Consider the following 26355-nt stretch of genomic DNA (forward strand, 5'->3'; position numbering starts at 1 on the left):
CTGTAAGACCATCTATAATCAAGTAAATTTAACTGCAGCTTATTTTTCAACCGTTAATCTATTTGGGGAATTCACTAGACTACTTTTGTATTTTAAGCACACTAAAAATCTTCTTCCTGAACAGTTCATATCTAATTTCCCTATAAAACTAAATGTTTGACAAAAGTTTACATTTAGAAAAATAATTTTCAATTACACATACTGCATACAAAATTTAAGAAAACCCATTGTAGGAGTGTTCAGAGTCAACTGAACTAAGTACTTGGCCAATGTCAACAACAGAATTATGAAAACTACATGTTTTACTGCATAAATGCCAGCATAATATGCCATATGGGCATACCAATTTTACTGGAATAAATCTTTTTTCTGAAAACATAATACTCGATAAAGTCATTAAAAAAACACCGAATAAGAAAAATCTGAGTGACACTTTCCACCCACACATCACACATTGACATTTTCATAGTTTACATTTTGCTATATCTGACTTCCAAACTTCTCTGGAACAGCAGTTTTTTAAAACGTTTGAATATGAAAAGGACAGTAAAGTAAGAACATTTGAATCCATTCTTTTTACAAAAAGATGTGAATACAAGCTCTGTCTGTTCACGTTCCTATATAGAAATACAGAAAAAAGGATTTCAGGAAGTCAGTTAGTTCAACCACTTGCATGAATAACCAACAGCTATTCTGTTCTTCAAGACTTTAACCAGGGAGTTCGAAGAAATTCCTTGTTAGTCTAGTCTGCCAAGTTTGGGCTCAGTTCTTCAACCAGAGAGCAATTACACAGAACTTTTCAAGATACATACTAGTGAAAGAAAGTGGAAGTAACCAAGAAGGACAAGTCAAACAGTCTCCTATTCTTAGCTCCCTAGACGTCACTGGCAACAATTTGGAGCATCCGATACTAAAGTATATTATTGAACAAATAACATATTTAACATAACTCTAAACAGTTGCTGTAATCTTCAGCTGTGTCATATATGATTGGAATAATTTTCATTATACGGAGAAAGTTAGAGACACATCAAGCTAAATAGATAAAGGTACAAAGCTGTATATGAAAATGCATTTCTTCAGTCATAGCTCTTAGATTCTTTAATTAATGAGCTGAATTATCAATTTTACAGATTCACAATATCATTTAGCCACACAGACAATTTCACTGGCAGTTACAATCAAAGCATGTTTTGGAGCTCTGTAGAAAGATGTACACACCTTAGCAGCACTGGTAATGTCCTTCCAGCAGTTTCACCATCAACAACAACAAAAAAAAGGACAAACAATGTGAAAATGGTAAAATATACATATTTAGATATGTATCAATATACAATCTGTGGACTGGTTGTAATACTTTTGATATCTGGCAAGAAGATCTCTTACGACAAAATTTTAACACACATCACCATAGCAGTTTTCTATAGAAGAGAAGACAGTAGCTGGCAGGTACTGAGATGAGAAAGTTTAAGTTTTTAAGTCATGAAAAATGTATTCATGAAGGAAATTATACATTCCAAATACATCTTCAGCATACTATTAAAAAATATTCATATTAGACTGCTCACTATACCCCCACTCCAAAACATACATGCAAATTAGCCCCAAATTAATGAAACTTAAAAAGTGGCAAACACTGTTTTCTGAAATAGCCTGTGTTCTCTGAAGCCCATCTGACAGGAACAGGTTAGGTGAACCCTTATGTGAATGGAGAACATAAGCTTTACCATAAAGAACTGTAGCAGATATGAAAAGTGTCTGGAGCTTTTTCACAAGTTTGGTTATTTGATTCATGCAATGTGAATTTTCTCTGGCAAGAGATACCATTTTGTGCCCTAATTTCTTATCTATGGAGTACCAGTCTTTTGATATACATATTATTAACCATCAGTAATCCACTTTTCTGCGGCTATAGCACAGGGATAATTAAGGGAAAATAGCACCAAGAGATGCAAATATCTAACAAAGACGATCAGGCAATTCTTTAAATTAAAAATATGACACATTCATATGTTTTAAGCTTTTTAAGCTGAACAAAATGTTTTCTTCAATCTGAAATAACTCTTTTGGAGGAATTCCTGCAATTTCCAGAACTGCCAAAAATGTTCCCCCTGAGCACTGAAATGAAAAATCCACTGCTCAGAGCAAGATTAAGTAGCTTAAATGCAAGATACACTGCACCACTGTGATGATAAACCAAAGTGTCTTGTCTTCCCTCTATCCAGGGAAGCGTTAAAAGTCTTCATCAGGAAACCATAAAGTACAAGTAACATGAAGGTTGAGGTATCTGTATGCTTCAGGTATCTATATGTCCTTCTACTCTAAAAGAGTAAGAATGGCAATAAAATACTACACAAAACATTATCAATCACAGGCAGTCTCTACATAGAGACAGTGGGTCAGACCTTAAGCTGTTGTTGAAGAATACTCAATACAGGGGTAAAGCAAGGCATTAGCACTCCCCAGCACTCAAATTTATGAGTTGAGACAAAAGGGTAAGGCCCAGAACCATGCCATCAATAAATAAAGACTCCTGGTTTTCCATCCATTTTCTGGTTTTGAATTTCCAATGCTCAAGTTCCAGTAAGTGAACAACAATTACAATTTGAAATCTAGACAGACATAACTGCACAAGTCCCAACTACCCACTGTATCACCTTTCCCACAGTTGGACCTTCCCCATGGCTACAGAGGACTCTGTACTGTGTACCTTTTCCTTAGAGGGCTCAGCACAGTCCAGCTCACTCCCTGTCTCGGGTGTCCTCCTACTTTCAGGGATCCTAGGTCCTAGTCTCATCCTCACAGCATTTCAGTTTATGTGCTCAGATCCAAATATGCCTCAAATCCAAATGTGTCTCCTATCCAGTTGTGGACACAAACCTGTGGTGAAGCAACAGACTTCAGAGAACCTTCAGGGAACCCAAGCAGATAAAGCTCCAGCAGCTGCATTCCCAGTGAGATTCAAGTATGCCTTACATGCAATACAGGTGCTTCACTATCTGCCACCAACTATGTCTGCCTTGCAGCATCATTCCTGTAGTGGTCAGATGCCATCTGCCACAAAGCAGATGAGATTTATAGTCAGCCTCAGCTTGGCCTGCCCTTAGGCTACATGGATGGTCAAGGCTTGATTATCAATACCCTAGATATGTAATATAAATATTTACAATGTGGTCATCTTCAGTCCAATTCCTGATCTGGTCTCAAGGTAAAATGTATCATTAGTCTCCTCCCATTTTCTTAAATGTCTCATTAAGAGACTGAAACCACCGCTGGTGCGAGACGGGATGGCTTGGCTCTGCTCCATGCCACACTCAGTATAGCAGTGCTACACACATGGTATAGCTGTGGTACAGCAAGCAGCAGCAGCTGCCACCTTTTGTGGCACAAGAAGCACAGGGACGTCCAGAACTGCAGACTAAATTACTGAGTTGCTGCTAGTTTGCACAGTCACACATTACTGTGAATTGTGTTAAAAATATTTCACAGAATATTTCACACAAGAGAAATCATTCTGTGGCACTGACGTGTTTTTCAAATCTGTATGATGTTGGCTAATGTATTTAAAAAGAACAAAGAATATTGTTTCTTATGAATATATTTTCAGGTCTCAATGTTTCAGATTTTCCTTCGAAACTATTTTTAAAGATAGAAGTCTTGAAAACATGCAAAAACTTTGAAAATTACAATGAAAATGCAAACTATTTTACCGACATTATTTCACCCAAAAACTTAGGTAATTTTAAGATAAAAACCCAGTTAAGAAACAGAAGTTTTTGAAATACACAACAAGAAAGAATGAAATCACAACCTATCAGAAAAGGCATAAAGTATACTGGCCCAGCATGCATAACAGTGTGTGTGTATATCTACACATCCAACCAATATCCAGAATAAGCTTAGAAACTAATAAAGTTCAAATATCATGAAACAACATTCCAAAAGTAAGGAAACTTTAATTTAAGAAAGCAGCTATCATACCATCAGTATATCTGACCTTTCTTTACCAACATTTTTCAGCCTTGTCTGAACAATCTAGCCGGTGATCTTCACTCAAACCCACAGGTGGGTGCAGAATAATTATTCAGACATATCCTCCTTATTTAATGAAGGCAGAGAAAGCAGTGCCTGCAATCATCCTAATTGCTGCTCACAACACCCACTTTAACCCACACTCAATCACAACTCTATTATCCCTTTTGATCACCGAGATAAGTCCACATCCCTATTGTGACTGGGAGTAAAAGCAGACAGAGAACTCAAGAAACATGGAGTTAGTATTGCTGCACTCCAATGTATTCAATAACTTTTCATTTTAAAGGACGAGCAGAGACAAGAGCTTGTCATTAGGAAAATGCAAGTGCTTATTACTAGAACAAAATGATTGCTCTTATGTATGTATTATTATCCACACACCATAGTATGATTCTGCCATTGATAAACTATCCAAATTCACAGTAGTAATTCCTGTTATTTGATGTCTGGAAATGCAAATATATCCCTTAACAATATATGTCTATGAGTAAAATTCAGAGAGGATAACAATAGTACACAAGTAATTCCAAAATACCAGAAGAAAAATTGCTGCCTTTCAGAAGAATTATAAATATATTTGCAACTTACTATATGTCTTAATTACTTTGTGAACAGAAAAACTTAAAGCTTCTTGGAGACAGAGTGGGTCTTTATTAGTGTAGAGAATATTTTGCTTAACCTTCCATTGCATCACCTCACTGTGATATAGCCTCTGTGAAAAACAGCCACTTGCATAAAAGGCAGTATCTGCTGAAAAGATGTTTCTCCCAGCTTGCAGTAAAAACTCTAATTTTTATCACTGACACCAACAGGCCATTGATTTCACTTGATGTCCTTAAGGCTTATTATTTCTCAATTCAAATAATTGAGAAAGAAAAATAATACTGATTTAGGAACCACAACAGCTATATTCCTTATACTGTTTCAAATAGCTAGGGCTAAATCATAAGTTCCTGTACATTTGTTTAGGCACTGAAGGCTAGTTTTAAAAAAACATATGATGCAGAACTTACACAGAATTTAGGCACTCAAGTCCTTGGCAATGATCCTGTTAAAGCTAAACACTTACCAGGCAGGCCACAGCTACCATCAGCACCAGACCCAGGGGCTTGAGGTACACTGGATGTTACCAGTGTCAGTGCAGCTCATACAGCTTCCTGGCAAACCAGCTGCTAGAGAAGGATTTGCAAAGGTGGCACCTACTGTGTGTGGTGTCTCTGAAGCAACGCAGCTCCCACTAGCAACACCCAGATAGGAAGAAGCCTTAAGAAAAGTCATCAAACCAATATACTAGCAAGAAATGACAGACACATATCCAGAAAAAAACATTCCAAGCAGCTGACTACTACAACTCATGAGACTGATTGAAAAGAACTGAAATGACAGTGGGTAGGCTACGTTTTGTGAACTGTACAACATCAGGATGAAGACAGGAGCAAAAGCATGCCCTTTGTGGATAGTGGGCAAGGAAAACTTTCCACTCTCATGTACAAGCTGTGGTACAGAGCCTCTGTGCCTCACTCTGGGCATAGGGCACAAATACATCATGGGAACATACACATAAACTCACTTGAAGTACTATGTAGACAGTGCGATTGCTTGTGGAGTACAACAGTGTTCCCAAGGACAGGAAGGGAATCACAACCTAGTCCTTAAATTGTACTATGTTAACAAATGGCTGGTGTAATTTTTATAGCTCATTCAATTCACAGTCCTAGCTTATTGAAATTAATAGAAGAGCCCAGAAGATAGTGATAACTCAGCACTGTCTCCTGGATCTATCATCTATTCTTCAGTGAGTCAGAGTTGTGAAATAAAGTAACTAACACCTGATAATCTTCTCATTGAAAAACTTAATTTAATCCAGTCTCAGTAGTAGCCATAAACTATTCTTGGTGAGAGTTTTTCCACTGAGATCAATATTAATTGTATAAGCAGGTCAAGAGCACTAAAAGAAACTAAAAACTTTAAATTCACTTCTGTCATTTAACACTAGTAAAACCCCTCATACCTTTAAATCTTTTGTATTTCTTCCTTTCTGCTTCCCTCCTTGTCTTTACCACCTTGTGCAGACACTCTGTTCTGCAGCAAATTATATGACACTTGCCCTTTTTGCCATATTTAAATAGCTGCTTCCTGACTTTCTCAAGTCAGTGGAGTGGGTTATGTATTCTTCTTTTCCACTTAGCCTGCATGACGTAACCCTAAAACCATGATTATTTCTGAAATGGAAAAGATATTCACAATTTCATTTCAAAAGTCTAAGACTTTAAGACCATCTGACTTACAATCATGTAGTTTTACTCCTGCAAGACATAGAATTCCCGTAAAGCATTCTTGCGACAAACCCACAGTGATCTTTTGGACTAATATGGGTTGCTATACACCACATCTGCATCCTCCCACGTGCTCTGGCTACTACAGGTTAGAATCATGGAATGTTTTAGGTTGGAAAAGACCTTTAAGATCATTGAGTCCAACCGTTAAAAGTTGATGCCTTCCCTTATTAAACTTTCAGTCATTTAACAGCAAACCTGATCCACCCTAGAACAGATATCGCAATAGACATCTGCTACAAGAAAGTATCAGAGACTAACATTCCAAGCTAACCAGAGCTAAAGAAATCTCACATAGCTAACCCATGTGTAAAGCACCACCAGACAGGTTCAAGAATTATGTTGCATTCAACAGAAACTGCAGCTAAATTTTGAGTAAAAATATGAAAGCATCTTTATCTGGTATAGGGACTGAAAGAGCAACTTGAATTCACAGAAAATGAAATAAATTAGCTGTAAATTCCACCTGCCCCCCAATAAATAAAGAGAAAATATCAAAAAGTACAATATCTGTGAAACGAAAAAAGCATCTGATATGCATAGATTATCTTAGTCCCTACACTTCATTATCCTAATGACAATAGGATAAGGCAAAGAAAACAGTCTCATTGGAACAGCTTCGGACTGGGTTAACTAAGTATGACTTACAGAATAGAAAGGAATTTCAGCTTCCCAAAAAAGAAACGAATAGCTGTATCATACAGTTATCCTCTCAATGTGCTTGATGAATCATCTTGAAGTATCTTTAGATAAGACCAGTATGTCTACAGAAAATGTTTCCAGAGGAAAAGCATGATATTAACACTGTGTACCCATATTAATAGTATCCAAGTCTCCACTGTTGTATCATTTAACTGCCAGACGTAAGAAGTGCCAAATCCATTCTTTAAATCTAATAGTTATTTTTAAAACACAATCAAACTATATTGCTTTTCAAAAATTCACAGATGAATTGGCCTATAAGCGTGCCAGACAACCAGATCTCTGGATTTACTGAACAGTCCTAGCTTTCTACTTTAGCAATTAAAGTAATTTTTACACTTGCAACTTGGTTGCACAGATCAAATGTAGTGGTGTGAACACACTACTCTAAAATGTTACTAACAGATTACTTAGGTTTTAACAAATTACTATTTAAATTGTTGCATTCTACAGGAACAGAGATTACATTTTAAACCTCTGGTCTAGAAAGTGACATTACAAAGAAACTCTTATTGCTAGTATATGAAGGATTATGTCTGTTCCGTACCGGTGAAAGTTCACGATAAGCATAAAATAACCTAAACGCATGTACATTGTATCTGTAATACAGCATTTTCCACAGACTGTATGATATAACACGATTCGTACTCATTCTGGAGATCTGTATTTGGCTTTTGCTTAGATTTATGTAGAAAAATGTTCCTTTGAACCTTTTAAAGAGCATGTTGAGAAATATAGGTTAAACTCTAATTTACAGTAATTATAGGTTAAATTCTAATATACACTAAAATAGGCTTTGAGACAGACATTAAAAAAAGGAAAAAAGTCTGGTTACCTACATTGTTTATGTATTCAGAAAGCAGGTCTTGGAGAGCTTGGCGGATAGCATTGCATTCAGCAATGATGCGTTCTCGATGAAAATCACGCGTGCAGGAAGAATCAGCTAGCAAAGCTGCTCCACTGATAATAGCTTCCAGACGTTTCTCTAGTGATGGCCTTATTTGCTCTTCTTTCACTACAAGAGGATCCAGGATAATTAAATTCTGGAAAACATTAGGAGTACAGGTAAGAAAAGTCAGCCCAATTAAGTTGCTGCTTCATTTTTTACTTGCATAAACTACAGTGACACTGTGCTTCCTAGACTTGCAAGTAGCCCTTTCCCCTTAAGTATCCGAAATACTTTTGACCACGGGAGATTCCATTTTCCATACTGGGGCTATGCATACAGGTTATTTGCAGACAAAGCCAAGTTCTCTCTGTCATACAGATCTCACCAGTTCTAAGCCAATATCCACGTTATCAAATCCCACTGGCCTGGACCCAGTGCTAAGACAGCAACAGAGCTTTCCGGCCGGAGCAGGTTCACACCTAAGCAGCTCACAGAACAAGCAGAACAAGATCACATCTACCTGCAAGGCCATGTTGACATCTTCTGACTACAAATGCCTTGTCTCTGAGTCCTTCCTCTGTTTCCTACTTTTACTGTATGACATTCAAGATTTTCATCCTTGGCTTCAGTCTCTCCTACAACTGTATCTGGAATTTCTTCTTCTACAAGGCATTTCACTTCTCCTGGAAATAGAAACGCTATTTGTCTACCTTTACAAATATGCATGCATTCTTATCACTGCAGTATCTATCTGGTCTATTGATCTTCATAACATCCTATTCTACAATGAAAAGCTATCAACCCCATTTCATAAGCAAAGAACTGAGGCCCAGACTGCCAGGTTCACGGCCATACAGAAGGTATGTCTTAAAACAGGCAACTGCGTACCATCTTCCCAAGTTCTCAGTCAGCATTGTTTCTCCTCTTCAAGTTTTGTCATTGCAGTTGTCAAAAAAGTATTTCTTCTTTCAAACTCTTTCCTGTGTCTGTCTACACTTCTTGATGGTCATTTGTCTTCCTTATCCTTCCATACAGTGGGCCTGTCTTGTATGTTTACCTTGTAAATTCTTAAAAAAGAAGATATGTATCTTATACTAAGCTTGTAATGTCTATGTACAATTATGACACTGTGTATGAGTTTACTACTCCGTAATATTCCGTGTTTTATCTGAGTATCTCAGACCAGAGTCTCAGCTTTGTTCAAAAGAGGGGTTCAAAACCTCCAAAATGTAGTCTTCTAGAGATCAGGAGGACCTCTGGATTTAACACAAAAACAGCAGTGCTAGCTCACAGTTGAGAATGTTAAGTCAGATTACATGAGCAGTCTAGTTCTGCTGATTTTTAGTCTAATACAATCCCACACTGTGGCAGAAAGTCACTGCTGCTACCTTTAACAGACTGAATATGGGCAAAGATCAAAATAGTAGCTTTTGTTCAACAATTGTTTTTTCAAAGGACATAGATATAAGTGTCCTTTTGCTTTTCACTAGCTAGGGTAAACAAAAGCAGACAACTCTTTTGGCATGATAAAATTAATTACATTTGTGTGTCAAGCAAATATTTTAAAGAGAAAGAAAAGGAGAGGTGATATTTTAATGAAATGTGAAAGTAAGTATATTCGAGCTTCAGCATTTAAAGAAATTCAAACTAGTAATTTTTAATCTAACTGAACATCTGAAACAGTGTCATTATGGTCCAGATCACCAAGCCTATATTCCACATAAAACCATTCACCTGTTACATCCATACATGGTTCCAAGCTTTCAGAAGAAATATTAAACAAGAAAACTATGCCATATACCCTTAAATGGAATTTAGGTCAGGTAAATCAGAACTTATCTGTGCTTATCCAGTATGTGCCAGACTACTTTTAAGCTGGAAAATTTTAATTATTTTTTCAATTTAGATTTAATATCACAATTTCAGGTACTGTCTAGCTCAGGCAATTCTAAGAGTAGTGACAGTGTTCTATTAGAACATCATAAGATAAAAGCTTAAACACCTAGTAAAGGGGACTTCAGTCACCTTGAAATTTTCTTGTTGGTTATTATTAACATTCTCTTACACGTTCGGTGTGATTTAGGGAAAGGAGGACTTTTTTATATGTTCAATCCTCCCATCTTTTCTGAAATATATAAGAATTGTTTTGAGGCAGCTGGGAGATTCTCCAGAAAAACTAGAGAAAAATCAGACTTCATAATCTGAATATTTCCAAAGGAAACCAGTGCAGGTTATTTCTGAGTCGTTCAAATGAAAGCTTGTATTTCCCAACTCGAAGGATCAGTGTATGTTTCTAAACATTCCACCTCCACTACTGTTCCATTGCCTTGAAGTCCTCCATCTTATTTAAAAGCATTCTAGTTATTTAAGTAGTCCCAGCACTTCATCCCCATACTACCTATTAACATTCACAAAATCAGCGGACAATGAACCTTCTTAAACAACCTCTGTAAGACCTTCTGGGGCCTAAAGTTCTAGGATTATGTTATGCTTTGTACCAGAAACTGGGACTACATGAACTCTAGTCCCCAAATTTCCACAGACAATGACTAGAAAGAAAAGGTACTAGTGAATTTCTGTCTGTCGCCACATTTTCTGTGTTGAATTTGGGGATTTTCATACCACTGCAGAGTACCACAAAAAATCCGGCCAGTGCTACTGCTAGTGCAATTTTCTGTTGTCTATTCTGAGAGACTATAAAAAGCCTAAAACTAAGTTTATGGACTTGTTTCAGCAAATCACAGGACAGACCATTAAAATGGTTTATGGGTCTATGTCAGGTGTTTATGTGCATCCAGCAGATGTAAACATAGATTAAAGTATTAACTACGTATTTCCAAGCTCCTGGATTTTCTCAAACCACTGTTCACCTATCCAGAGACACATAATATACTGAAAAGGAGTTTATGTACAAGCAGGAGGGAAAGAGCTTAAATATTTTGAAGAGGAAAAACATGGCTATTTGTATATCCATAAAAGCAATGTATTAACCCTATTTGTATCTCTTAATTATTTCCTAATTGAAAGACGTAAAAAATATGTCGATCATGGAAACATTAATCTCGCATGCAACTTTGGAACCAAAGCCAAACTGGGATGGAACAATAATTTGCCCACTCCCAAAGACAGAGCAAAGGAAACAGGCAGTCCACTGCTTTCATCCTCTTTTGCGGAAGTAGAGAAGTTAGAGGCAGTTAAGAACTACTCAGTAGTAGTAGTAGTTCTTTTGCCCTCTCCAAGAAAGAGAGAAGAAAAGCTGAAATTCTGCCAGGGCCTGGCAGACCCTGCCATGAAGGCTAAAATCCAAAGAAAAGAAAGAGCCCTTGGACAGAATGAAGATGGCTTGCTCTTCTACTCTGAAATATCTCCGTATACCCCAACCTCTTGCTGGCAGCGGATGGAGCCAAACTGGCTCTCCTAGGCAACAGCATAGGAAGTCATTTTGCTTTTGCAGGCAACTTCTTAATTGAAGTGAAGGCAGTAATATACCATTTGTTCACAAGGATAACTTAGAGACGCATTAAGAGTAACAGTATAGGGCATCCACTTTTTCCTCATTTCTTCTCTTTGCTGAGCTTCCTTACAATAGCGAGATTATGGCTGAATGCAAAGGAAAACTGCGCTCAATTTACCTGGAGGCAAGCTAAGTTACTACATGTCTCAAACACAATATGCATTGCAGGAAATTAGGGAAACGCAGTGAAGGAAATTGTAAAGAAGTGGTAAGAAGTGTCATTAAGGACTCTGAAATGCAGGGGAAATTAACCCCTTTCAGCTGTCACCTCTCTAAGTAAGAATGCATAACTTTAAAAGCAGAATCAAAATAGTTCTCAGCAGCAGGAACTGTGTTTTCCTGCATAACAAGTGTTTAATGACTGCATTACCTAGGTCTTCGTTACTTTGGCTATATCTAAAGACACAGCAAAATTAAAAATGAAAAAGCTTTAACTTTAATAACTAGCATATTAATACAGATTTGGAAAACTGCATAAAACTAGTCACTAATGTTTAAATATTTACCTTTTTAAAAAAATATAATTAACTTACACCCAATAGATAATTTCATACTAATCTTATACATGAAACACTCGTCCACCATAATCTTCTAAGAATGACAAGGGAAGGCATTCTAAGATACAGTCAGTTTCCAGAGGTCAGGACATCCATTTCTGATGCGGAAGACAGGTTTATTTGTGTTAGAGATTTGAAACTGTCTCCCTCATTCACATTACAGTCCTTAATACCAAAGTGTTCTGTGGTACCTCACCTCTGCTGGAATTGTGCCACATGCTCACTATTCACTGGAGCAGCAACTTCACTGTTGCACTCCTATATTTCAAGTAAACACCCTCAACACTAGGCTATACGTACAATGTCCATCATAATGTAAAACACACCCGCCAAGTAGAATATTTAAGTGTTACTACAGAAAGAAACAGCTTCATCAATTGTGGAAGACTAAGACACATCTGAAAGCTACAGCCAATTAGCCATTTAGCTGGCAAAATGACTGCCTTCAAATCTCGGACGAAACTGGAGTGGAAATGTCTTCCTTTAGGAGACAGTTTGTAGAAAGTTCATGCAAAGATGGACAAATAGCACTGCCAAAAAAGCTACTACAGTTTATCTCTAAATAAAAAAAAAAAATCTAGGCAATAATAACCAGGAAAATATGACTTAAGATTCTGCCCACAGATTAAATTCTTCAAGCAATTTCATCAAATATTTACGATCAGTACACCTACGCAGAAAAGACGATCCAATTTCCAACCAATCAGAAGACACCAGATATGCAACAAGCAGTTTTGCTTTAACAGGGCTAAACAGTGGTTAGCTACCTGAGTTCTTAAACATAAGTGAGCATTTAAAAGGAGTTATTGGATCCCTATTTTCTCCCTCATTGGTCTTCTGATCTGTGAAAAAGAGGGATCATGGGTATCCAGAAACCTGGTTATACTTCCTGACATTTTGGACTGATTTACAGTATTTTGACATCTCGTGTGTAATTGCTCTGCTAGATAGCCATGGTCATTAAAGGACCACATCAGATGAATACACTGACAGATAGTCAGGCATGCAAGACCTGCATCACTTTGTCAGAAATCTCTTTACATTCAGAAGATGCAAGACCAGTGAAAGGCATTAGATAACCTGCACCTACACGCTCTCTTAACACAGATCTTAATACACAATTAAATTTGTAACGTTACAATTTTGTTTATTTATGAATGATATGGTAGTTATATGGAGCCTTTAAGAGGAATTCTTGAGAATCTACTGATTTAACAGTTAGCTGCTCTAATTTTACTAGCTGTTTCTTCACCTACAAATCTGTAATAACTTTCACACTGCCAGCACTGGCAAAGTAAGAATGACATGGCAAAACATCTAGATACTAGATTGTTGGGTAAGCTCCGTGATACATTTCCACACTATAAACATTTAATGAGATCTGTTCCCAACAGACTATTTACTACATCCAATCTATTTCACGGCACTGTATTTGCAACAAGAAGATAGAGCAAAGGTTACTTCAGGTCCTTAGCCAATAGAACTTTCTGTAAAGAAAGAAAAGTACAAACATCTAATTCATAAAAATCATTTTAAGAAGTTAAATGCTCTATAAATTGTGCTTTATCTAACTCACACAGCTTCAATTCCCATTTGTGTTACCTAGGTAAAAATATATTTAAAATTCCATAAACAAATGGCTTTTTACAACAGTCAGACTTCTATGTCCTTATGTTTCCAAATAAAAACAAATTCAATCCAAAAGACAGTGTTTTTCATTTTGTGATTATCACAGATCTTAAATTTTAAAATAATAAATTTAACTACATTTTTTAAAAAAGTTATTAAAATGGTACTTCTCACATACAGTCAAGATGAATTCATCTGTGGTCAGAAGATGCAATCCTTTTGTCAAATTTTGTTTAAAAAAAATCGTAAGTAAAACCAGTAAATAATAGCTCTCATTTAAAGCATATCATTTGTCATTCAGAGTTTCATTATAACAAATCATGTATTAAATGTTTCTTTTTTCTTCCATTTATTAAGAAAATAGATTAGAAATTATAATTTTAAAACCCGGTGTGAGAAGCAAGAAAGGATGACATGTAACATGCAATTGTAGCCTGTTCCTTTGGGAGGAAAAACCCGTCAAATTCAACTTTGAGCATGACTGAGAGGTCTGTTTTGATCAATAAACTGCCACTACAAGACTTGTGTCATATTTCAATGTATTTCTCTAACCTTTCATTGAAAATTTTAGACAAAATCTATTACCATCAGTCATAACACCAATTCTCCTGAAAATGTATCAACAATATTGGAGTTCCAAGGCTGAGATCTGCTAAGTCTGAGAATTTACAACCAAAAAGACCCATATTTGCAAATGTGTTTAGAAACTTTCGCTCCTTTTGTTGATCTGGGCCTACATTAGTTACACCAGATGAGGAGCATGGTCTGTAATCTCATCTACAGGAGGTCTTTTACCTTTTTTGGCAGGACAATGGAAAATAACACTGGTAAAAGCCAGAGCAGCCACGTTCTCATGGGAAAGCTCCATACAAAAGCTTAGGATCAGGTCAAGAGCAGAGAAAGAACTGACTTTATCCAAGTATTTGCTTAAATAACGGAAGGAGAAATGCACAATTTGTGAAAGCATATTGGTTATGTCACTTTATTTAATGATAAGCAGGAAACATAATTAGGTTTCTAAATCCTTCAATTATATAAATTACATAATGATCCCAATGACAAGGTTTGGAGTGAAGGACTTCAGCTTGCGTTGTACTAGTTCAAATGCAGTCAAGGTAGCAGTGATCACCGTCATCTGATAATCACTGTTCTTTGTAAACTAAACTCATGGGTTCTGCCCACTTATTCAACGATGTGTCTGCCTCCGTCATTAGTGACACACTTGGAACTAATTCTTCCCTGCTGTTCGAAGGAAGCCAAATATTGAACATACATGAAGACTTAATTCCAAACTCTTCTGAAGGAAGTGATCCCTCCCAATGAAATAATTTAGAGTGATACTATTTAGACTAGGACTAAGTAGAGCATCAATTTCTAATGCCTTTAGGTCTGTCTCTTACGATAGCAATAGTTAATTAAAAAAAAAAAAAACCAACCAAACCATTGTCCTGGTTTCAGCTGGGATAGAGTTAATTCTCCTCTTAATAGCTAGTATAGTGCTTAGTTGCTGGCTGGGGTTAAACCACGACAACCATTTTTCCAAAAATATTAGAATCTCACAGGTTTACATACCTCAAGCTCATCAAGTGCACTTCCAAGACTAGCTGTGTGAGATGTAGGTTGTCCCATTTTATTTCCAACTCCTTGGGAAGCATTAGAAATTACACTGAGAGCATTCTGTATTTCATTGCAAATTGAATCCTTGCTGGCTGTAAGGGATGCAACATCTGAATGTTCCAAACAAGCTGAACATATTGAATGTAGGAGAGAGGAATTTTCCTTCAGGGATGCACGTGCTGCAGCAATTTCATCTCGCTGATTGCTAGATTTCAAATCCTGTCAGCAAAAGAACATGCTGTTTATTTCCAAAAGCACTTCAAAACTGACAAGTAATGTATAAACAATTTTTTTCTATCTCTACTCTGTTTAAGGAAACATCGAGTTAAATTCATCAAAGATTGCGAAAATGGACTACAACAGTACTTACAATTGAATCATCTTTATCTCACAAGAAATGAACAAAGCCTGTGTAAAACAACCCCAATTTTTACTGTGTCTTATAACCAGCACCATGAATTGTCCACATTTTGCTTGTTTTTAAGCACGGTTTTCCTATTAGAAAACTGGCCTGGAAATCAGCTGTTTTTCCTCCCAGACATATCTGTCTTCATAAGCAATAGAAAAGGACAGAGGTGCAGACAGGGTTAAGCAAGGAATTCTGTGATTGTTGCATCTAAACAAATTTCCTGTGTTTGTTTCCCCTGCCCCACCAGCATGTGTCCGGAGCACACTGCAGAAAGGAACAGCACGTCAGGGATGAGAATTCTGTACTCCTGGGAAATGGGAAGTGTGGAAGGTGTGGAAATGAAAAAGGTGCTTAAGAGAAGCCATCTCTGTGAAGTGCCACTGCCTGTTTCTCCTCTCTCTCTATGTACACACTTAAAGCACTCAGGGATCTTACCACACTCATCTTGTTCCTCCCTTCTCCACCCAGATCTTCTTGAAACCCTACTGCCTCCTGCCAGCCCAGACAACAAGGAACACACAGCTCAACAGAGCTGCCAAGTCAGATTTAACTGTTTCTAGGAATCAAGCTTGGGAGCTGTTATTTGGACAGCTGAAAGTTACGGTCTTTGGAACAACCATACAGTCAACATCAGGATTGTAAGGAGCCTCCTCTCTCATCCTGTTTTATTCTAGACATTCTCCCCACTCTCCTTCTGCATCTTGTGCGTTTGAAAAAAAACTAGTAGATATTGGCAAAATGGCTTGGGTGAAGGAGACAGTTAAATTCAGGGGAAAAATAAAAAAGGAAGGGAAAATAGCACATCAGAACAATAAAAGCCTGTGGCACCAGCTTCAAATGATGAGATGAAGCACAATGAAGAATGAATGACAAAATGCATACAAAACTGCTCACAGCCTGCTCTAAAGCAAGCTGAAGTCTTTCTAATTATTTTCCTTTGCATTGCATCAGGCTCTATATGCATTATTTACAAAAGCATCACAGTATCCACTTCTCACTGCATAAAGTTTATAAGTTTATGGCTGAAGAAAAGAACATTCAATATTAAATGAACTAGTCCTATGTTTTTAAAATCTCATTTACTGCAAGATATGCATTGGACATAGGATTGCATCTTACTTCCTCTGGCTAACTTGGAAATCTCAGGGATACAGTAAAAAATGGGGGGGAGCAGAGGGGGAGGGAACAGGGAGAGAAAAGTAGACCCTTAAACTGAAGCAGACAATGGTTTAACCAGTTGACCATCTGAATTAGAAAACTGAGTTATTTTCATGGACATATTAATACTTAACATATTTTTACACTTTCAATACACCAACATATAAATGAATCACCACTGTGCAGGAATGACTTCTTTGCCCAGCGTGCTGAAATCCAAACACTAGTGCACCTCCAACCTTGGTAAAGCACCTGCAATTTATCCAGTGCACTCTCAGCAAAAAGTGTTATTTATTTTTAAACATGGTCTCTTGTTCTAATTAGTGAATCTACCTTTCTTAGAATTAAATTACAAGACAACAGAATGCCCTCTTTTCTCCTGTGCTGCAAGGAAACTACAGACTTCGAGATACAATGGTAAGTCAATACAACACTTCAGTCTAGCTGCCTTAACCATTCAGTCTAAATGCCTTAACCATTTCTTACTTTGCTGCATCATATACAAACAGTCAAACTCAAAAGTCCTTCCAAATGACTTTTTCCCTCTAAAACAGTACTGTCTAACCAGGAATGAGGAGTTCATAAGAAATCCAAAACTGGCAAGCCAGTAGCACAAAGCCAGTAACAGCAAGTCAATAACACAGCATCTGGAAACATGTCTGGAAACAGTTCAAAAAATTCAGTGTGTTTATGTTTTTAAAACACAGAATGTTTTGTTTAACACAATATTGTGTAGAGTTTCAGAATCATGGTATTGGTAAATTCACCTATGAAGAGCCTCACTCTTGTTCAATAACACTTTAAAAAAAAAAATTAATGCTTAGACCCATTAAATTCATCACTACTTTGCTGTTCAGTTGTGAGCCTCGGACAGCCCCAAAAGAAGCTGTAGGGCCATTGTTCTTTTCGACTTTGATGAAGAATTAATTCCTCAAGATTTTTCATGTGAACAGGAAGAGAGAGTTGATAATCTTAGTCTGATCTGCTGCACAAATGGGCCAAAAAACTCTACAACTGAGTGATTTCTCTATCAAATCTTTGCATACGTGGATTATCAGAATAATGTAACTAGTTCTCTGAAGAAGGAAGTTAGTCTCTACAAACAGATTGTTAACCCATAGTCTTTAAACTTTTTCCACTGGAGAGAAAAATACAGAAACTGTCCCATTCCTTTATCACTCGTCAAAGAGAATATACCACTAGGACACATAAGAAAGCAACACTGAGAAAGTATACAGTTTCTTTTAAGGTATCCTTTGATAGAACATACCACTTGAGAACTACAAACAGAGTGTTAACATTCTCCTGTGAACTATCAAACCGTCACAGTTGTAAACAAGTTGATGGGGACTGTGCTAAATTTGAATGACTTGCACACTTTTAGACAAGTTTCCAAACTAAGACCATAGACTTTTAAAGGTCTGAGCGTTCAGTGTGTCAAATCTGGCTGCACTGAAAGTTGGACTCAAATAGGTACTCTGTATGTACTGATCCTTGCCCAAATATACTATATTAACTTTGGCACAGAATGCAACAAGACAACATGTTACTCAAGTGTGCCAAAGAATCATACAGGGAAAAGTATATACATATAGGATTGAAATATCTGTAAAACATGGCACCAGAACAAGAGGAACAGGAGAACACAAACTACGACTATGTTTTTTTTACTTAGAGATTGTTTTAAGTATGAATGGATCATCTTCCACCTACACAGAGGCAGAAGACAAATAGGACTACAGAGAAGAAATTTTCCAAACCAGTTCTTACTACTAATCTCTTCATACCATAATATCTGAGCATCTGTAGTTCATCCAGCTACATTACTGAGCTTTAGTCTATTTTACTTTTTCTTCACAGCTTACCACTTCCTTCTTATTCCAGCTTCTTCTTAGACTAGTGGACTATTTTCACTCGTCTGGGATGTGTTCTTCCATACTAAGTCAGCAACTGAGCTCTAGATATGTCATATGAGACCAGCTGAGATCAAAGATAAACCTGTCTCCAACCATTGCCAGTCTAAGAGGGCCAGTATAGTGACACTTCCCCAGGCTGCTTTCCCAGCCCCCCTAGGACATACTACTACTATGTCTTCCTCATACCTGGTTGTCCCTGATAAGAATGGAAAATGAATGGATAGTCACAGATTCCTAGCTGTGGATTGTTCCAGCCAAACATGGTGAATGGACAAGAAGACTTTGAATGGAAAACTTGAAAACTACCTTCACAGTTAAGCTTCCGTTGCACTACTTCAATAAGAAGAAAAGGAAAAAAAAAAAAAGCTGTTCTTTATCACACTTAATACAGTTAAGGTTTGACAGCACAATACACCAGGAAGCCAGCTCTTGTTCACTGAGTATTCGTATCAGCACAACTCATGGGATCCAGGCATCACTGTGGGTATAAATCACACTGCTGTATTTTGCACCGGCTGCAGTCAACACAAGGTTCACAAAGGCAGCTTCAAATAAAGTGCGCTGCAGTCCCCTAGCTCACTCTTCGCAGAGACAGATGTCATGGAACTCAGTTCTATATCCAGGAAAAACACAGCCATACAAACGCCGACAATTTCATACTACTATAGGGCTGGGCGACAAAAGCATTACTTTTTATCACAGCTTAAACTTGGGCTTTAGTGTTCAGCTTTCAGTCAAAAGTGACTGCCAAAGTGCACGTATTTGGTGAATCAAAGACGATAACAAACTCAAACTCTTCCGAGTGCATTCATGCACTGTTTATCTGCGTAAGACTCCAGTTTACATATTTCATAAGTACTGTGTAGCCTTATTCAGTGGAAGAAAATATCTCACAGACAAGAAAGTGAAAAAGATCTGGGGTTGATACCGACTGCCACATTGCTCTTCAGCTGTGTCAGTTCTTCCAAGATAATACTACTTTCACACAGGTTTTAAAGCTTAGACCTGTCAGGGCCTTGAGAGCACTACTAGGCCTCAAAGGCCCTGCCCAGCCTCAGCTGGGGGCTCCATCCACACCTCCCCCTTGGGGCCCCAGTTCAGCTCACTCTGGGACCTTCAGTCCCTGTCTGAGCTATGTCATAGGAGTGCCGGTCTCCAGCTCAGCCACAGCTGCCCCCCTGCCTGGCCACGGGCCCCCCCGATCCAAACCTCAGCCCACAGACTGACCTCCTGAGCTCAGTCCTGCCCTCTCACCATGGTGCTTCTGAGATATCACTGGGCTGTCTCTCACCTGGTTACCCTCACCACGCCTGACCCTCAACCTGATCCATGGACTGACTTCCCAGCTTGTCCTCTGACCTGCCTCATCACCACAAGCTTTCCAGATGATCTGGACTCTTGGCTGAACCTGGTTACCATCACCTGGCATGCCTGGCTCACCTTGGTACAGGGCAGTGAGAAAGAGCCCTGGCTGGTGAGGCCCCTGCCTCAGAGAGCAGCCAGCCCTCGCTGCACCCCCAAAATACCTTTTTCTAAAGAGATAAGCATTTACCATCAGCAGGGTTATAACTGTTATAAACTCTATCATAAAGCTGACCCTGCCTACTGTACAAAATGCTAAGTTTACAGAAGTTGAACAGCATGACCTAATGGCCCCTTTCCTCCACGTTAGGCTTTTAACTATACACCCGAACTGATGACCTACACAAGTGACTGTAACCCTACAAAAGACAGACACAAACACACCTTGGGAAAAACGCCTGGCTTAGGATAATGGCTTTGTTAACACAAATGAAATATCGCTAGATCACAGAGCTGTACTACACAGACCATAAAAGGTCACCTTATACACATTCACAGCAAGTTAAACACCACTGAGAAGGTATGCCAGTAAATTCAGGACAGCACTGAATCAAAGGAATTTGTTTAAACACACCTTTGTGCATTTCCCATTCACTGAATCAAAATCCTGCCGTTGCCTCTAGAAAGCAGATGATTAGATCTCCCAGTGCCATAGAGATGGAAACTCACCGGAAACTCTTCTTAAAAATATCTCATCTGCTCCTTCACAGAGAAAGCATGTATTCCCAAAGCCAGTTCGTTTGCATTTTGCTTTTTTTTTTTTTAAATACATAGGTTTCCAGAGATGATTCCAGTCCAAATAGGTAGATGAAATAAATTAACAGTTACACTCCAGAAATGTAAAAATTTTTCCTTTCTCATTTCTCTTCTCCAATAGGCAGACAATGCTGAAACACTGACAATGCCCAAAACAACAGTGTTTGCAGGCACGACAGAAGTAAGCCATTTTAAAAGATGTATCTTATAGATTGACCAAGTCTAGAGACAAAAATAGAAACCTATCTTTACAAAGCAGCAACACAGTATGTGCTTGATTGTCAGGAATTCCAAGCTAACTTTCTACTAAAAAAGTCTTAACCAGCCTCTAGATTTATTTTTCCTGACTTCAGAAGTCAGCAGCAGTTCTTAGTGTCTCGTGCTAAACTATACTACAGCATGTATACAGAGTACATAAACACCATATATATACACACACAGAAAATATATATACTCTGTATGGCTATAAACTGTAGGCAGAGTTTGTTTGCATCAGCCTTACGCATGAATACACAAAATGTGACGTGTTACACCACAAAGCCACGTCCATGTTATCATAGGACTAAGCCTTAAGCGATACCCTCTGCTTCTAAGATGATTGCACTGTTTTTATAAAACCATAACTTTCAGTCAACTTAGAGCAAGCAGGAAACAGATTTACAGGACTGAGGTTCCCACTAGAAGTGAAGCCTTGCAACTTTCTCTGTGTATCTATACCTATTTACTATTAATCATACTCAAACTGATATATAATACCACAGACAAGCAAAGCTATCTTATACAAAGTATCAGAAACTGCCCATGACTGGTTAATATCCCAGCTTGGTTAATTTACTAATGTTTTTCAGGAATTTGCTGTTCAGCTAGGGAAGATACAGTTTCTTTTGATGACTTTGTTGCATCAGATTGCAACTACTGCACAAGATTTTCTCTCTCATGTTTCAGCAACTTCTAGCCCAGTTACAGATGACAGAGCAAGACCTTGCTGTCACTTCTCTATCCGTTATTTCAGGATCTGGTCCCCACACTTCTAATACCCTGCTCTGTTAACTCTCAGACTCCTAGATGAAGTAGCTGCTTTTGAAAGGTAGCAAAGCAATTTTTCCCTGTAAGAATTAATGTAAGAATTTTTCTTTAAGTCCAGCAATCCTTTTTCTGCCAACATATACCACTTAATATATTAGCTCACAAAGGTTTTCTCCTAGTACAGTTATGGGCACATTTGTCATCAACGAACTTGCCTGGAACTAGAGCGGGAAACATTCATCAGGAAGAGGGCTCTGAAGTTAGGAACCTCCAGAAGGTCTTACACATCTTGAAGAGAAGGAGATGGCTAACGAAGATGTGAAGGAGAGGAAGCGAGGAAAAAGAGAGGGGGGAAATACAGCAGAAATATAGATTAATTTGAAGAGAGGAAAACAGGAAACAGGAGAGATGGAACACAAAAGAGTGAGAGTGAAAAAGTGTAAGGAAGATTAAGATGAAGAAATAATGGATGGGAAGGAGTCAGTGATATACCAACCTCACTTGATTCCGAGCACTTGAAAATAGGATAGACAGTGCAGAACCACCCAAAAGTAGGGCTGCAGTAGCCTACCGTCCTCTTATGTAATTTAATGAGTAAAGCAGCAAACTTTTCTTTGTAAAGAAAAAAAAAAATTAGTAAAGCAGCAATTTTTTTCTTTGTTAACATTGCTACCTAAGGAATACCTTCTCTTTATGCTGCTGTTAAATACAGTTTAAAATTTTCAGAAGTCCAGTGTTTTCACGGCATAATTTTCTTTTCCTATCTAAACTTGCTTTGTTTTCAGTGCTTAGCTCTTAACATGACTTGGAGATAGATCTCTTTCCAGAAAGCTAAAAGAGGTGCTAGGTGTAACCGTTTGTTCCAGAAGCGCATTGTATTGGTTACTGTTAGCTTGACCTATGTTGCTTAAAATTCCGTCTTACACTTTAAGCTAAATAATCTGCTGGTTAATATCCATCCTTAAGAGAAAAGAGCTGAGATTGACACATATTTCTGGCAGTCAAGATAATTTATAGTTTAATGTAAAGCTTAATATTACAGCAACCTATCACAGTTTTCAATAGACAAGGAATTTGTGCATACACACCTAAGTAAGTAATAGAAGGCAAACAATGCAGAACATGGAGCTTGCAAAAGAAACAGGAAGTTCAGAAGATAGGCCAAAGCAGGACCTAACTTCTTTCATAGGAGTAAAGACACCTGAAAACTGGCATTTATGAGAAATGACAGGTTAAAACTATTCTGTAAACATTCATACAAAAAACTAAAGTAAAACACATCGAGCAAGACTCAATACAAGATCTTTCATACTGTAGTTATTTCAAAGGTATGGAAAATATAAAGTACCAACATTCATATATAGTACAATGCACAGAATACAGCTGTTAAAGCTTTCAGGAAATATTGTGGCCTGGAATTTTTTCAGTGGAAGATGACTCACTGGAAAATGTGGCAGAAAAACATTTATCCACAATTACTTATTTCTGCAATTTTATTAAATTCTCATAATACCATATGTGATTATTTTTTACTTGCTTCTTTTTCGAGATTTTAAAATTAGAAGGGATTTGGGGATATTTATTAGATTGAAAACTTGTTTCATTCTCTGCCTTAGTGGTATTGGGCCACTTAGAAACAACTTAAGTAAAACTATTAGTAGTGGAAGATCATGTTATACATGGTCCACTAGCATTTTCACTGATACACAGTTTAACAGATACCAAACAGATAGATCTTTCACATTTAGCCTGTTCTGTTTTAGCCTTCTTTATATACAAATAATCATGTCTAAATGTATTCCATCTGCCACAAGAGTTCAGGATCTCTTTCTCCAACAAATCAGCTCAAGTTCCCCTAGGAACAAGTTTCATCCTGGTCTTGAACAGAGCACTGTTCAATTTTCCTAGATTTAATATCTCATTATGAAAGATGTGAAATCCTCAACAATAAACAGGTACACGACTCCTATCAGGCAGCCTGTTCCAACTGCTATTTTCTCACAGATCATATACTCAACAAATATTCATGGCCCTTGCCCCTATTCTTCTGTCAAACTCCAGTTACAGTTTAACTATTTTTAACATTCATTGTAAATATTTCCTAAATATTTAAAACAAGCTAGTTTCCTTTTTGCTAATTTAAAAAATCCAAAACTAAAACAAGCTGAATCAAGTAAATCAATGGCATAGCCTCACACACTCTCTTAAGATGCACACAATTCAAACACTGCAGGGAATATTAAGTTTCTGTAACATGAAGACATGTACAATTGACATGCGTAAAGAGTGGCACTCAGGCAAATGGAACTGAAGCGCTAATCCATCAAAACAAGCTTATTAGCATTACCAATTTCAGAAATGTTAACAGCAGGTTTTGTTTTTGCTGTTCAGCTTAAACTGCAAAATGAGCTGGTTTCAAGTATTTATCATGGACAATACTGTTTCCTTTTTTTTTCTTGTGTATCAGTTTAAGTCTTTTAATGTTGTTTTCTGCATACCTTGCAAACACTTACAGGACAGCAACTCAGAGCAAGAAAGAAAAAGTCATAAGCCCTTGAGCTCTGTACTGAATGTTAACGCATTTGTATATGATAGATTTAATACAGAACTGAGAATAAATGACTTCCAGCAGCTGCACTCTGGACCTATAAATCGCTGTGAGTACTACAAAATCCATACAGAGGAAGAACAGCTGTATAATTTACAGCATCAGTATCTGTCAAGAAATGCTGCAAATACAGAACTTGATTTCTTCGTTTTAACACTCCTATAAAAATTAGAAATTACCCTTACATAGATTCTATTTAGATTAGAACTTTTATTCATCTTCTCTGATGGCACTTGAATGCAGAACACCATTTAATTCTTATCAGTGTTAAATGAAATTCAAAAAGCATAAACACTAAAGGAGTTTTATAAAAATAAATGTTAGATGTGTAAAAAGCTAATGATTAGCATGTTATGTTTTATACAGAATATGCTTTGAGAAAATCAGTAAACTATAGTACTCTGATCAGATGATTTATACTACACAACAGATGTATGCTACACAAATCCACAAGAAGCAAATCTCAGGGGCAAAGGTGTAAAGAGCTGGATATTTCTCAAGATGCATCCTTACCAACAGTACTGACAGCCACCATATCACACACTCCTGTTGTTCTTGATGCTTGAATTTTGCACCACCTTCACAGCATAGTGTGACCAACCCAAGAGTATGACCCAATATATTATAAAAATATGTAGTATAACACAGTAGCTATAAAAATGGTATACACTGTAACCATTATCTAAAAACTGCAGAATTTCATTAATTTTATGGAAGAAATCCAAAGTTTGGGGTCCCAAAGTCACATGTCCATTCAATAGTTATACATGATTGCTTATTTGTGAACACCATGGATTTTTAAGTGATGAACAAGATCTGAATTTTTCACTAATGAAGAAGTATGACTTATCAGCCTGTGATTTTGATTCAGAAAATGAGACAAACTTCTGAAATTTTTTTTTTCAGACAACAGGCATTTTAACAGTTGTATTTATAAAAAACATTCTGTAATAACATCTTTATTAACACAAGTAATTTCAAAATCCATGGAACTAAAATGATTTTGTTTTGTTGAAGGCTTTACAAATAGTTCCTTCAAGAATGAGATCAGTACGGAACTGCATTGCCTAGTACATCTATTACCTTAAGAGACTGTTAACAGTAGTTTAAACCCCCATTTTAATTTATAAGTCAGCTTCCAACTTTTATAGTTGAAATGACTCAGTAGGAGACAATGTCTTCCTGGTCTCATAGCAAGTGACAGCTAACCCTGTAGTGCATCTCTTATATACTAATAAGGTTGGTAAATGCAGTTTTCTTGATCTCTAAACAGATAAGAAATAAGGTGTTCAAGTCCCATGAAAAAAAATCCAACTGAGGTAAGCTGATCTGAAATAAGACATTTCATTATGATTTTTGTTGCAGAAAATCAGAAGAGTTCCAATACGTAATTTCCATTTTTCTAAACAGAATGCTCTGTCAGAAGTTCAGTCATACGAAAGCCCTTCAAACTGAGGGCTAAAGAATTCAGCTTTACCCCTGTATCAGACACATAATACTACAAAAGAAAACAGCAAGCCTGTTTGTAAGTATTATCTCACATGGTACTAGCTGTTACCATTCAGTGGGTTCAACACAATTCTTAACCTTAACACAAGGGGTACCACAGGCAACATGCTCCAAGACAGCCGTGTTCAGTAGAAACAACATCCAAAATATAATGATTCTCATTAATACAAGAAAAAGCAGTGGAAAGCAGTCACAGTTTAAAGTACATTAGGGAAAATTTGATGAGGACCCTACGGACACTGTGAAACACTGGAATTTTTACCTTCACCAAATTGTCCTTTAATATATTAGTTACAGAGTTGCACTGTATCTCCTAAAGAATAAAATATGAA

At 37.3% G+C, this 26355-nt stretch overlaps 2 protein-coding genes across 2 annotated transcripts in view; both read right to left on the minus strand.

Moving 5' to 3' along the window:
- The window catches only part of CTNNA3 (catenin alpha 3), a 546120-nt gene that overhangs the window by 409920 nt on the left and 109845 nt on the right, over positions 1-26355 (minus strand). The window contains exons 6-7 of the mRNA XM_050898633.1: positions 15235-15498; positions 7913-8116 (exon numbers count right to left, since the gene is read on the minus strand). Coding sequence (XP_050754590.1) covers positions 7913-8116; positions 15235-15498 — 468 coding nt within the window. The remainder of the gene's footprint in view (positions 1-7912; positions 8117-15234; positions 15499-26355) is intronic.
- The window catches only part of DNAJC12 (DnaJ heat shock protein family (Hsp40) member C12), a 375633-nt gene that overhangs the window by 205512 nt on the left and 143766 nt on the right, over positions 1-26355 (minus strand). The gene's annotated exons all lie outside the window — the stretch shown is intronic.

Source organism: Gymnogyps californianus, chromosome 6 (genome assembly GCF_018139145.2).
Source record: "Gymnogyps californianus isolate 813 chromosome 6, ASM1813914v2, whole genome shotgun sequence".
In the NCBI taxonomy this organism is placed as follows: Eukaryota; Metazoa; Chordata; class Aves; order Accipitriformes; family Cathartidae; genus Gymnogyps; species Gymnogyps californianus.